Raw genomic sequence first — 15040 nt, 5'->3', positions numbered from 1 at the left:
AAAAGGGCTGAAGGCAGTTTTGCAAAGATTATTTTCTTCTTTGATAATCATACTTGTGGTTTGAGACCTCTTCTATCTCTGCCCCAAGTATCTTCATGTGAAGATTTTGATCTAGGACTGTTATCAGTGCTACTGTCAGTTCTTAAACTCCCCAAAAGCTGTTATTTCCTTCACTATCCCTTCACTTTTATGTCCAGAGATGCTTAAATCTTTCAGTTGCGTGGGATGGAGTAAGAAAAGATTCTGATCTTGGAATGGAGTTGGGGCTGTAACTGTAACTGTGTAATTTTATAACTTCAGATGTTGTACTAACAGCAGAAACACGGCTGTTTTATGCATGCATCATCCTCTGTGTCTTTCTGTAACTTAATCAGTGTAATTGTTCAGTTGATCATAGTTAATTATGTATAAGGCTGTTATCTAAGGCAAAAACATTGAGTGGTGTACTATTTTCAAAAATATAACCAGGAAAGAACTTGAAACAATGTAGCCTGCTGTTTTCTTTTTTCTTTTTCATTTATATCAGTTCATTGCTTCCCCCACCTTTTGGATAATAATTACTTTTTGGTTTTCATGATTTTCAAGCTGAACCTTCTAAAGCTACCACTTCCCTCTAACAAACAGCACACCTCTGAAATGTTATAAGGGAGGGAGGGAGGGAAGAGACTATTGACAAATACCTACTCCTTTTCAAAGCTGCTGTTGAGCTTTAGTAATATAGTGTATAAAATAAAGGGTGCAAGTTTGGAAGCCCCTACCTAAGATCTTGATTCCACCATTAAGTTATTGACTATGCTGTCTTAAACAGAGTAAGCCCATTCCATTTGATGAGTTTAGAAGCATATACCTCTTCTCAGATGACCTTATTTCTGTCCACTTTCTGCATTCCTTGCTGTAATAGGGGGATTATATTGGCCAGCCTCAAGACTGCAGTTAGTAAAAATGTACATAAAGCTCTGCAAAGTGGTCAAATGATGATGGACTAAGCTGAACTATTACATGTTATGTTGTATGCTATAATGCAAATAAACAGTAATCTGCCTAATTTTGTTCCAGGAGTCAAATATTGCATTATCTGGGGACATATTATGAAATATAGTCTAAGAGACTGTAAGCTGACAGCCCCTGTGTCAACACATAGCATGATTTGAATGTTGTGTTTTACAGTTTTTAATTACGTTCATATATTTTTATAGCAGCCTGGCTTATATTTTTTGACATATTTTTTTAAAAAATTGAACAACTTTAGCAACAGATGGCTGGTGCAGTATGAGGTATTCAAAACCACTGTAGCTAAGGAGAATTCATTGGCTTAGATATGTTAAGACATTGCCCTTCTATTTCACAAGTCATCATTAGGAACTTGACTGCTTGCCTTGGGATACTTGGGAGCATTTCTTACTAGACTGGAGCACAGCTTTTGGTCCTGAAATACTGCATCTGCTGAGCTTTAAGGTGGTTCTGTTTTAATTAAGTCCCACTTTAAACTGTCAAACTGCTATTGTTAAACAGTATTACTGCTCCTGCCACCCACATGATTTTTTTCAATACAGTGTTAGGAAAAGGAGGAATTGAGAATATGCTAAGCAAAGATGAAGCTGTAGAAGGGAATTTCTCCTGTAGTTCCACCCTGCCCCCCTCTGCAAATGTCTTAACTCCAATGGATGCTGTATTTAATTCCAGGCCAGAAATGCAGTACATGCCTTTTTGCAGTAGCATATTCATTTGAGTAGCAGAAGTTTGTACTGATAAATGCCTGATCTGTTTGTTCTAGTGTTTCCCTATGTAACGCCCAAGGGAATAAATGGCATAGACTTTAAAGGGGAAGCTATAACTTTCAAGGCAACGACAGCTGGAATCCTTGCTACACTTTCGCATTGTATTGAACTAATGGTAAAACGTGAAGAGTGCTGGCAGAAGAGACTGGATAAGGTAAGGTCCTGCAGTTTTTGGTGTCTGTGTTGGTTGTAAGCTATATTTGAAGGGTGGTAAAGCTTGGGTTCACATGCAGTTATGTATTTTAAAGATGTGTTTGGTGAAAGGCGTTCTAATATCAGCAAAATATCATATTGCATCCTGGTCTTTCATCCAGGCATCGCTTGATTGTCCCTCATTGGCTGTTGCCGTTATTTCTAACTTGCAAACTGGTATTTAAGATTTCTGTCTTCCAAATTGGTGTACAAGATTAAAGCACAAGGTTAAGGAATGTTCAGATCCAATTGAAAACTAGGAAAACCCCTCTACCCATTACTAGGAGTGCTGCTCAAGCATTTGGAAGTGTTTACAGCTGTTATTGAAATAGTGTTGTGAAGTTCAGCACTTTTTGATGGGAAATACTACTGGACTATTAGGGATAAATCCAGAACTTGAAATAAAAAGCAAATATTTCTTCTGACATTCTACAACGCACTTGATGAATATGTCTTAATAAGTACCAGTTCCTGACAGAAATGTTTTAAAGGTATGAATAAAGTGCTGCTATGTGATAGAGGACTTTGAACGGTTCTTCTTGTAAATTTCTAATTCTACACCCTTATTTAAATAGCATACCTGAAGTCTGATATCAACTTTGAACATACACACACACTCTTATGTTGTTTTGCTGATAAGAGGAATAACCAGCAAAAAGAATCCCAACACGTTTGAGAACTTTGGTTTCAGTGATAGAGCCCATGTGTGAAACAGGCTAGACCTTACCTCAAAGTTATTTTAATTCTGCGTCATCTATGTAATTCTTTATAAATGTGAGATCCTGCAAACTGCCTGTTGAAGGCATCAATGAAAGAAGATCTTTGCTTGCTTTTTCCTTCTCCCGGGAGTCCCCGAAGGTCCCTGAAAAGCCAGTTCTGAGGGTCAGTTTGAATGCCATGAGGCACATGGGGGGAGGGCTGCAGAAAAGACAATGGATTGGTTAAAGTTTTTCTCTACACAAGAGGTGATTTTGCCAGATTCCTTCCACTTATTCACCATACCACTTGCTGCTTTGTGGCACCATCTACAAGATGTCCTTGATCCCCAGCATTCATTCTTCAGATGGCTTCTGGGTGAATGAGAAGGTTGGACCAGTTAATAGCATCTAAACCAGAATAAATGCTGCTGTTGAGTAATTTCTGGTACATTGCTCTAGAGGAGTTGGAATAGTACAAAATGTGCAAGAATTAATTTATTTTTGTTTTTTCTCATATATGCTATTGCCCCTGTATGGTTTTTAAAATTCTCTGTTAGAGGTGACAGAATAAGAGCATAAGACAAGCCCTGCTGGATTAGATAAGTGCTCCATCTAGTCCAGCATCCTGTCTCACACAATGGCCAACCAGTTTCTCTGGAGATCCACCAAAAACTGGGCATAAGAGGCTGAGGGTATCCTTTGGTGTTTCCTGATGACATTAGTCTTCAGAGGTTTACTGCCTCTGAATGCGAAGGTTCCCATTAGTCACCAGAGTTAGTAGTCAGTGATAGACCTGTTCTCCATGAATATGTCCAGTCCCCTTTTAAAGCTGTTTATGCCTATGGCCATCACTACCTCCAGTGGCAGCAAATTCCATATTTTAATCCCTTGCTTTTATTCATTCATTCATTTTGTTTAATTTCTATCCTGCCCTTCCCACAAATGGGCTCTGGGCAGGTTACATCATAAAACTATAACAATAATCAAATTAAAACTTTAAAAACATCCGGTCTAGTCAAAGAACAATCAAGATGCCCGTCTGTCCTAAATCTAATGCTCATCAGCTTCATTGGATGCCCTTGAGTTCTAGTATTTGGGGGGAGGGAGAAAAATATCTCTTTGTTTACTCTGTCCACTCCATGCATAATTTTATAAAACTCTATCATGTCCCACTCTCTTAATCGCCTTTTTTGCTGTAGTGGTTAAATGCACAGACTCATATCTGGGAGAACAGGGTTTGATTCCCCACTCATCCAAATGCATCTTCTGGAGTGACTTTGAGTCAGTCATAGCTCTCTCAGAGACGTTCTGCTCAAGGGCAGTTCTTGGAGAGCTCTTTCAGCCCCACCTACCTCACATGGTGTCTGTTGTGGGGAGGAGAAGGGAAAGGAGATTGTAAGCCATTCTGAGACTTCTTTGGGTAGTGAAGGGCGGGGTATAAATCCAGTCCTCCTCCTCATCTTCTTTTCTAAACTGAAAAGTCAGACTCTTCAGCCTTTCCTTATAGGGAAGGTGCTCCAACTCCCTAATAATCTTTGTCACTCACCTCTGTACTTTTTCCACCATGATGCCCTTTTTGTGATATGGTGACCAGAACTACATTTAGTTTTCCAAATGAGATTGCACCATAGATCTGTACAGGGGCATATAATATCAGCCATTTTATTTTTAATCCCTTTCTGAATAATCCCCAACATAGTTTACCTTTTTCACCTCTTCAGCACACTGATTTGACACTTTCGTTAAGCTTTTTCCCTCTCACCTTCAGCAAGTTCAGACCCCAGTAGCCTATACTTGAAGTTGGGATTTTTTCCCCCGTGTGCATCACCTTACACTTTTTTTAACATACGATAAGTTTATTTTAAAAATTCAAAGTTACACAGAACTTTGTTGGATGATGTAGTATCAAGTAGATTAATTCCACACATTCCCAGCACTGAACTTGATCTGCCCCATTGTTGCACACCCCACCTCAGTTTGTGAAGATCCTCCTGGAGGTCTTCATGGCCATCTTCGGTTTTCACCATCCTGAATAATTTTGTGCCGTCTGCAAACTTGGCCACTACTAGTTAAGATCAGATTTCAAGAAAAACTATTGAAGTGATTGTTCATTTGTTAGCCTCTGTCTGGGCAGAAAGGTGTGATATAAATGTTAACTAACTAAACTGTAGCAAAATTGTTTTAATCTATTTTCTTTGTTTGTATATTGTGTTTATATACAACTTTACATCTCTTCTGAGGACTAACTGTCTAGCGTTTTCTTAGCTGATGTGTTGGTTACTGCAAAACAACCCCATGATTTTTCACTAGCTAAACAGATCCTGTTGGTCAGTGGTCCTTATAGAATTAACCCAGTATTCCTCTCTGCCTGTGCATCTTGCAGCATGATCTAGTAATGTATGAAGGTGCTATCAGATCATGTTCTAATATCTGCTTCAGTGTTTGGTCAAGTAATAAACTTCTGTCCTTTGTGTGTCCTCACAGGAAATTGAAAAGAGGAGGAGGATTGAAGAAGCATACAAAAATGCGATGACGGAGCTTAAAAAAAAGTCCCATTTTGGAGGGCCAGACTATGAGGTATGAATGACATGCAATTTTGATTTAAACATTTATCCTGCGTCTTGAATTCCCAGAAGCAAAATTTCAGTATTAGCTTCTGGTAGATGAAAAGGATATGGTTCTGTACCTTTTAAGGCATGCTAACAACTAGACTTCTTACTTAAGTTTTCACTTTCAAATTATTCACCAACTGAACTGTACATGATGAAACCCTCTTAGTCCTGCATCTTGTTCTGTGCACTGGCTAGCCAAATGCCAAAGAAGGCTCACATCAGGGGCTCAGAGTTCAAAGGATCCCTTTGTTGCTGGCAAGTATATTACACATCTGAATATGAAGGTCCTACTTAGCCATCATAACTAGTAGTTACTGATGGACCTATTATCCATGAACTTGTCTAATCCCTTTTTAATCTATCTAAAGTAGTGACCTTCAATATATCTTATTGTAGTTAATGCCAAAGAAGCACTGCCTTTTGTCTGTTCTTGACCCATCAGCTTCACTGGGTGTCCTTGGATTTCTAATATTTTGTGAGAAAGAAAACAGTTCTGCCTTCCCATTCTCTGTGCCATATTCCTATCACATCGCTCACTTAGTCATTTTTTCTCTAAACTGAAACACTCTAAATTCTTTCTGCCTTTCTCTTGATTATCCTGTTTGCCTTTCCTTATACATTTTCTAGCTCTGTGAAACCAAAATTGTACACAGTATTCCAAGTGTGCTTCCACCATATATTTATACACCATATATTATATTCACCATCTTATTTTTTGTTTCTTTCCTAATAATTTGTCTCTTTGATAGAATATGTTGTCTTATTGCTGCTGAACACTCAGTTGACAATTGACTGGGCTATCCTCAACATCTTTCTTTCCTCTTCAGTCACCATCAAATCAGTTCCATCAATGCATACGTGAAGCTCAGTTTTTTGCCCCAGTGTGTATAATCTTACATTGCACCTCATTTGCTGCTTCATTGCCCACTCACACAACTTGGAGAGTTCATCTTGGAAGTCTTCACAGTTCATTTCAGTTTTTAGTAAATAATTTGGTGTCATTTGCAGTCTTGACCATTATACTGTTCACAGTGCTGATTCCCTGTTTCTGGTAAGTAGGGAGAGTGGAGGTCACCTGTTTACAGCTCCCATATCCCCCACTTGTTCTGGAGTGAAAGGGAGGTCTTGATAAGGACAGAGAAGGTACAAACAAACTTCCACCCCATCTCCCATGTGTAAGCCAAAATTCCCTCAAAACGAGGTTGGGGAATTGTCAGGTGGGCACCTGGCTTAATCAGGATCTTTTTATCTCTATATACAGGATACATGTCCAGAAATTAATGCTTAAATTTACCAAGGACTCTAATTAAATAAAACAATTAAAATTTATTCCAGAAAAATATAGGCATACATACAAGGCAATGTGCTCATGAAACATACATATAGTCCTAAGAAAAATAGATAGAGATAAAGAGGCAACACATGGATAGACAAACAGGGTGATAATTACCGATCATAGTCTTCAAGGAAGGCTCCAATGGCAACGAAAGAGGACGGGGGAAATGGGACCCTCAGCTGTGGCCAGAATCGGGGATGGATCTAGACAGCGGAATTGGGGTACTGCTAGATGCACACCTGTGGGGAACTGGGTCACAGGTTATAAGGACTCCCTTGAGCCCTTAGGGGATGGGAGGTACAGGGGTGAATGACAGCGGTCAGCTGGTACATGACCTCAGAAAAAGGGGAGGCTCTGAAGTGACCATAAGGGCTGGACTTCTGCAGTAGCCAATAGCAAGTTAATTGGTGGCACCTAATTGGGAGCCCATAACTGACCAATGAACAAGCTTGGGCCCTGGTTACCTGATTGGACTTCCAGGTAGCAATGGGCCAGGATGGGAGGCTCCAGGATGACCGTTAAGGGAAAGAATGGGGTAAATTACTTGGTGGAGGTGTGCTTGAGTTTACCAAATTTATCTAAAAAGGTTACAATAGATCGCCAAATTGCTACCTAAGGTAACACCCAGTTTACACAAAGGAACTTGGCTCGCTGAAGATGGTCTTCCTCTTCTTCAGTCTTCTTCTTGGCACCAGTCTTTGTCTTGAGTTCCGTTAGACAAAGGCTTAGGCGGTCCGGCAGGATCCATGCCTAAGATAAGCTTGATTGCCTTATGCAGAAGTTGAAGCAGCTGTTGGATACATGAGTCTCTTGCTTTGCTGTAATGGAGTCAGGAAAACAAGATGGATTCTGGTGGTGTTAGCCTTTGGATCATGGAAACAGGCTGGAAACTGTTTGCCTGTACAGTTTATGGCGGCATGGCTTCTTCCACTGCAATGGCTGAGACTGGGCACGCAAGGAGCAGCTGGAAGCTCGTCTGTAGTTCTGGCTAACACCCATCCAGAGATGTAGAATGCTGCTGCAAAGCTGAGGCTTATAGTATCCACATAAGCCTTAGAAACTGTGGGCAAAGTCCACTTCTTAGAGCAGATGTGTGCGAGTGAAAACTCCAGGCACCCTGGCAACCATACTGGTGGTCACGATGTCCATGTGTATGAAAAGTAGGGGGCTTTTTCTTACACATGCTCCTGTGACTGCCTGCATTTAGATGAGGGAGCGGGGAGGGTTGGGGGGACAAGAATCTGTTGAGCATTTTGGGAGAGGTTGTATATTATGCTTGGCATATAAATGAGAACTATTAAGTATTTTAAATAAGCAAGGTGTTTTTGGTCATAAGAACCCAAAAGCTGCTTAGCAGTGATAAAACATATGCTACAGCATCACAACATAAATTAAGAAAACCACCACCTAAAAACATCAGAGAAAAATGATAGGAAAGCACAGTTGCCCCTGGTTCAAAGCATTGCCATAATTGCATAATACTTACAAAATGAACATTTGTCACTAATTGTTTCTTAATCCAAATTGTCAAAATTAAAGAAATGCAAGGGAGAACTTTGAAATATGTGTCATGATTAGTGTGTGTCAGTTATGACTTTTATGTAAAATTAGTGGGAAGAATGGGGTTTAAAACAGCTCTGGCTGCATCATCTTCTCAATTAGTAGATTTGATTTCAGATCTCTATCTAGTTGTCCGTATAATATGCATAAAGTAGGTAAACATTGATATTCCATTGTCCTAAAACTAAGAGCCTCACCATTTCTTAAAACATCCTTGTAGGAACAGAACATATGTTTGCTTAATTGCAGGTGTTCCACGCAAGCTCGTGACCTGTATGCACAGGCCCAATTAGGAACACACAGTCAGATGCCCAGTGAGGATGAAAGTAAACTGATGTTTATTATAATAAGCACTAAATCAACAAGTCCCAGAAAACCAGGTATTTGACCTGGCAGCTTTCCATTGGACATCCTAAACTGAATTTACCTTACATTCATTAGAAGATGTTTATGTACATCAAAAGAGCCCCGTAGTGCAGAGTGGTAAAGCTGCAGTACTGCAGTCAGAGCCCCTCTGCTCACGACCTGAGTTCGATCCCAGCAGAAGCTGGTTCAGATAGCCGGCTCCAGGTTGAATCAACCTTCCATCCTTCCGAGGTCGGTAAAATGAGTACCCAGCCTGCTGGGGGGAAAGTATAGATGACTGGGGAAGGCAATGGCAAACCACCCCTCTGCTGTGAAAACGTGAAAGCAACAGCACTGGAAAATGACTGGTGCTTGCACAGGGGACTACCTTTTCCTTTTTATGTACATCAAAGAACACATAGATCCTCCTTTTGGAAGTTATCAGAGCAATAGGGATATGTTGAATAATAAACAGAAGGACAGATTTACACCAAGAAGTGTGAACCATGTCAAGGCTATATGTCTTAACTGGACACACTGGTGCCAGAAATCCAAGCATCAACACTGGGAATGCCCTTATCTCAGAATCAAAGGGTTGCCATAAATTCCTTTTGCTTGAATGTAGCAAGATGGCACTTCTGCCGCCCTAAGCCAATTGCTGTTTTCTCTCCAACTCCTATCAGTGGTTAGGGACCTTGAGCTGCTAATTACATGAAGCAAGTGATGCTAAATAGATCTACTTAGCAGTGCTTGTCAGATACTGAAAAGAATGGAGTTTCACTTTTAGGCAGAGGCCCAAGAGTGACCAGAACTTCATCTTCAGTCCCCTATAGCTTTAATAATTCTGAGCTATACTCTTAAAATCTAAACTAAATAATAGGATATAAAATATGAACATCTTTAGTAGTGTTAATCATCTAATTAGCATTGCTAGCCATCCTTAAGTAGTATATTATCATATCAATGACATCAGTTAGGTCAAGGCTATCAAAAGGAAAAAGGATGAGGTGGAAAGGTGTGTATGTGCTTGTAGGTTGCCAAAGAAGAATGCATCTAAATATAATGTCTTACTTTCTTCAAATAGTGTTCCTTTATATGATTTTGAATCACAGAAAAGATCATTCATAGCCATATGTGTTCCACACACGTTACTTTGTTTCTGTTCCGTCACATCATATTAATAGCTACATCCTCTACCCCTTTAATAAGCGGATTTTTGATCAGAGATTGCAGCTTATTTGTGGTGTTATATTTGAATAATTTGAACTGTTACCTTAAAAAGTAGCATGTTCTCTTCACTTCCTTCAAAATGTAAAGTCTAGAATAGGTACAAAAGAAAGTGTTAAGTGAGTTCAATACATGGTGTTGCCATTTTTAAAAGAAATGTTAGAAGCATAGTTTTTGCCAAAGCTATACAGCTGTATTTTCAGAAAAACTGTTCCATCTGAACTGCAGTTACTTTCCACGTGAAGAAGAGCTTGAAGTGCATCTGGTTTCCTGTCTAACAAATTCAATTTTGCATCTGTTACTGACTTACTGTTCACTGATCTTTTCATAGGAAGGTCCCAACAGTCTGATTAACGAAGAAGAGTTCTTTGATGCTGTTGAAGCTGCTCTTGATAGGCATGATAAAATAGAAGAGCAGGTAATTTTAAAGTTTCAAGTATACTACAACTTGTCATAGAGGAACTGTATTAAGGTCTCAAGAACACACAGTACTTATCCAATGTCTCTTTGCCCACAGTACCATTAATGTCATGCAGAAGCAATTTTATTTGAGCTGCCTTTTCCAGCTGTGGGGTCTTGCAGGGTAGTAGTTTATGTCTCCATCATGATAATTTTAACTGATATTTTAATCTATATTCTCATTGATATTTAATTTTATTGATAAATGGTTTATGATGTTTTTGATAGCTTTATACTACTTGTTACCCACCCTTAGTCCACTTATGGGGAGGGCAGATTAGAAATCAAAGATAATAAATGATAAGTTAGTGCAGCCAATATAATATTTATAGTAGTGTTCTGCTGTAGCCTTGACAGAATGCTACTTGTAAATATGAATACTTGTAAATATGCATGGATTAATTTCTTTAGTACTCTGAGCACAATAAACTTTGATTAATTATGGATTTAAACTCAACTTTCTAAATATTTTTCTTCAGAATTTGTGCTTAAACTCTAGTGGCATCTGCTTTATATGTGCCCACACAGTTCAAACATTGTATATGTTAAGGCCGTGTATTTGTAATGTAGGGTAGTATGTTAGGTTAGCCACAGACAATTATCTGGGAACTATTAGCTTGGCTTGTTTCAGACAGAACTGCCAAAGTATGGCTTGGCTACCATGAATGGACTTGGTGAGCTGCCTGTTTTCCCCAACACATTTCAGTTTTCTCCCACAGTGCCTCACTTGCTCAGATCCAAGTTGGCATGATTTTGTTGTCATAACAAGTTATGGTTTGTGTCAACCAATAAGTAGAGGAAAGAGGGAGGGGACAGGATGGCTTACATGTGTGACCAGACTAAGTCTTGGTCACTATGACTGAACTTCATTATGCTGTTTCAACATCAAACAATTGCTGCATGTTACATGCTAGTAAATGTATCTTTTCTGTCTAGTCCCAGAGTGAAAAAGTCAGATTACATTGGCCATCATCTTTGCCATCTGGTGATGCATATTCTGGTGTGGGGACTCACAGATTTGTTCAGAAGGTAAAATTATGTCCAGGCTTTCCTTTACATATTTCTGAAGATAGTTTCTTGTATTGTAACTAATGTAACTGAAGTGTTGTGTTATAATCTGTGAAGGTTCCTACTTGGAGTGAATAAAGTCATTCAAAATGCTTTTGACTTTGGAGGAAAAAGGGTAGCTTTTTTGTGAGTTCTTTTGATAAGCAATGGTGCCTGTATTTTCAGCATGCAGAATTTCACAACTTACTTTGTGTCACCTTAAAGGTCCTGCAGAAGGCTTGTCTTATACCCTGAGCAACAACTTTTGGCATTACTGAGAATATACATATTTTACAGGGTCATGTTGGAGCATAATAGGTGCCTGAAGTCAGCACTCGCTACTTTGCTCACTGCTTGTGGTGCTTTTCCTTTTCTTCATTATCTTGTGCTTGGAAGTTGGTACTGAATGCTCTGTTGTGCCTTTGTTCTGATTACTTGGTTTTTTCTTTGTCTGTCTCTGGTAGCCCTATAGTCGCTCTTCCTCCATGTCTTCCATTGATCTAGTCAGTGCCTTTGATGATGTTCACAGATTCAGCGCTCAGGTACTGTATAACTACACAGAGTGGATTTACATAACTCTGAGCTTCTTTATTACTTCTGTTCCTCTTGTTATATTAACCATTTGTGCTTCTTTAAAACCTGGTGCAAATGTTCTCCTAAAAATACTACTTACGTTCCAGAACCCACTTGTGGCCCTTCCTATGACTCTTCTGAACAAGCTGCAGAGACTGATAAGCTTAGTTATCTGGAACCAGAAGCCCCCATGAATTAATTTTTCCATAATACAGCAAAGCAAACAGTGCAATGGTATCGCTGTTAAATATTATCCTACACCTGTTGACTGCAATATTACAGTGATTTATAGATAGAGGGGGGTTTTCTTCCTGGAGCAGTAGGAAAGAAATATTCCACTAGTAGTGTAGATATGTCTTGATAAGTACAGAAGGAAACTGGTAGAAGAAAGACGACAACTTGGGTTAGACGTAGGTCTAACTTAACTTCTGTAATTTCTTCATTTTGTTTTTAAGACTTCTGTGAGGCAAGATCTCTTGACTATCCTGATATTTGGACTATGAAATAAATAATTCAACTTACTGATAGATGTTCTCTCTGTTAGAAAGAAGCTTAAGTGCAACATAGTTCTTCATTCTGCACTATTTGTAAATAAGGAGTTTCCAGAAAAATTGGGGGGGGGATTAAAAGATCTGGTATTCCATATTTAGAAAGCCAACTGAACACTTCATGGAAATATATTTTAGAGAAAATTATACAAATGGTACTGTGCCCCTTAAAGAATGCATAAAATGTGTAGAAGGACAACCTTAAATGTTGGAGATGAAGCAACCACATTGAAACTTTTTGCACATGTGTTATAGACTGTGACCCTGTCAAGGTGTTATGAATTGAAGTATGGGAAACCATAAAGACACGTAAGGGTATGGAGGGGCCAGTAAATGACATCATGGAAGGCAACGCCTGCATTCTTGGCAAGAGACTGGCTCCAGAAAGGGCAGAGCTGCTGCCACTGGCTCCACCTTTTCCATCCCCATGCATTACTTTGTGAGAGCAGTTAGATTTGTCAATTTGGGTTTACTGTTGGATTAAGGTGACAATATTCTAAGCCACTTTGAGTCCACGTTGAGTGGAGAAAAGTGGGTTGAAAGCATTAAGATTCAAATAAAATAAAAATTTGGTAATATTTTGTTTTTATTTAATTCATTAATTCAGTTATGCCCTGTCTTTTTTTTTTCCTAATGGGGACCCAAAGTGGCTTGCATCATTCTCCTGTCCTCCAGTAATAACTGTTACATTGGCTAGAATTTTGATGGCAAACCACTTAAAATAAACTATGGTACCATACTTGTTTCTCTGGAAACATGACATTTTCAGCATAATGCCTTGAGTATGAGAACCTTTTATAGAATCTATGTGAATGGAGAGGGAAATAGGAGAAATCTGAAAAATCAATGCTGCTGTCAGTTGATATACTTGGAATATAATAATGCCATCAGATAATCTACAACGTTATTACTCTGATTTAAGTCTTTTGTCTTTTTTGGGTAATGAGAAATTATTCTGGGTCTTTGGAGTCTTTCTAAGTTGTACTCAGGCAGATTTTTGGATGTGATCCTAGTTTTCCTTCCCACTTTAGTACTTATATTCCTCTAAAAAAAAACCTCTGACACCTTAGCAAAGCACATTTGCCTTATGAAAGGAACTCATTTAAAATAACACTACAGGTACAAATGGAAGTATGGAAAGGGCTTAAATTCTTTCTGTCTGTGCTCACCACTCAATGCTACTGTCCGGTTCTGAAAACATAATCTGTATAACCTACATTTATGAATATCTTACATTTATGAATTTCTTCTAAGATCTCTCAAATTTCTGATAGCTTCCACTCACTATCTTATCAAGAATTGACATTATCATGCAAGGATTATCTTTAACTGCTCTACATTTAGAAAGGACCTCTTCCTTCAGGCCTTCCTCTGTTTTTTATAACAGCAGCAGAAAACCAGTAGCACCATTGCTCAACTTTTCAAAGAAAGGGAATAAAGCTACCCGAAAACAAGGAACTAATGAAATTATCCTTAAATACTCAATGGCATTTCTTTGAGATATCGTCCTCCCAAAAGCATTTTTGAAGACATTCCTTATAAAACTTAATAATGTGGCTGGTTGGATCAGTACACAGCTGACACCCAGCTCTATCTGATGTGGGATGGTGGGCCTAATGATGTGCCAATAGAGCTTGACCCAGCATTGCAGGCTGTGGCTGGTTGGATCAGACAGACAGGTTGAAACTGAATCCAGTGAAGACTGAGGTCGTGTATCTGGGTTGTGACAGTCCGGAGGTGAGGCTCCTTCTCCCGATCTTTGATGGGACCCCTTTGGTGCCAGCACAGGAGGTTAGGAATTCAGGAGTGCTCCTGGATACCTCTCTATCTATGGAGACCCAGGTGGCAGCCACAGCCAGATCAGCCGTTTATCATCTGCAGCTGATCAGGCAGTTGGTTCCCTACCTCAACTGTGGTGACCTGGCTACAGTGATCTATGCTTTGGTCACCTCTAGATTGGATTACTGTAATTCTCTTTACATGGGGCTACCCTTGACCCTAATCCGGAAGCTACAGCTAGTGCAAAATGCTGCTGCAAGACTTCTTCTGGAACTTCCCAGGAGAGAGCACATAACACTAGCATTGCAACAACTGCACTGGCTACCTATAGCATACTGGGTTTGCTTCAAGGTACTAGTTCTTATTTTCAAACCCCTATATGGCCAGGGGCCAGCATACCTGCGGGACCGCCTTTCCTTGTATATTCCCCAGAGAGCACTACAGTCGAGTTCACAACACCATTTATCTATCCCCGGCCCGAAAGAAGTCAGGTTGGCTTCAACTAGAGCCGGGACTTTTTCAGCTCTGGGTCCTATGCTATGGAACGAGCTATTGGAGGAGACCAGGGCCCTGAGGGACTTGCTTCAATTCTGCAGGGCCTGTAAAACCAAGCTTTTCTGAATTTATTTATTTATATTAAGATTGGCTTTCAGCTAATATCTCGATGCCTCTGGCAAGAGTGATTGGTCTCCCTGTGGGTTCTTTGCAATAAGAATACTTTTGCTTAACATAAGATCAACAGGCCACATGGCCATTATCATTATTATTAACTGTAGTCTGCTGTATACGACACCTGTTTTATAGTATGATATAATTTTATTGATATGTAATTATTTTATTGTATTTCTTGTACTGATTTTAAAATTGTTGGAAGCCATTCCAAGCT

General features: G+C 39.4%; 1 protein-coding gene across 2 annotated transcripts in view; it reads left to right on the top strand.

Moving 5' to 3' along the window:
- Positions 1-15040, top strand: part of CERT1 (ceramide transporter 1) — a 105644-nt gene that overhangs the window by 68176 nt on the left and 22428 nt on the right. Inside the window, exons 7-11 of one of the 2 annotated variants that reach the window (XM_060235829.1) lie at positions 1775-1932; positions 5153-5245; positions 10080-10166; positions 11144-11236; positions 11719-11796. In XM_060235829.1, coding sequence (XP_060091812.1) covers positions 1775-1932; positions 5153-5245; positions 10080-10166; positions 11144-11236; positions 11719-11796 — 509 coding nt within the window. The remainder of the gene's footprint in view (positions 1-1774; positions 1933-5152; positions 5246-10079; positions 10167-11143; positions 11237-11718; positions 11797-15040) is intronic. The other variant, XM_060235830.1, reaches the window with a different exon arrangement.

Source organism: Heteronotia binoei, chromosome 4 (genome assembly GCF_032191835.1).
Source record: "Heteronotia binoei isolate CCM8104 ecotype False Entrance Well chromosome 4, APGP_CSIRO_Hbin_v1, whole genome shotgun sequence".
NCBI classification, from domain to species: domain Eukaryota; kingdom Metazoa; phylum Chordata; class Lepidosauria; order Squamata; family Gekkonidae; genus Heteronotia; species Heteronotia binoei.
Note: the sequence above shows the minus strand (reverse complement) of the source record. Positions and strands in the feature narration are given on the sequence as shown.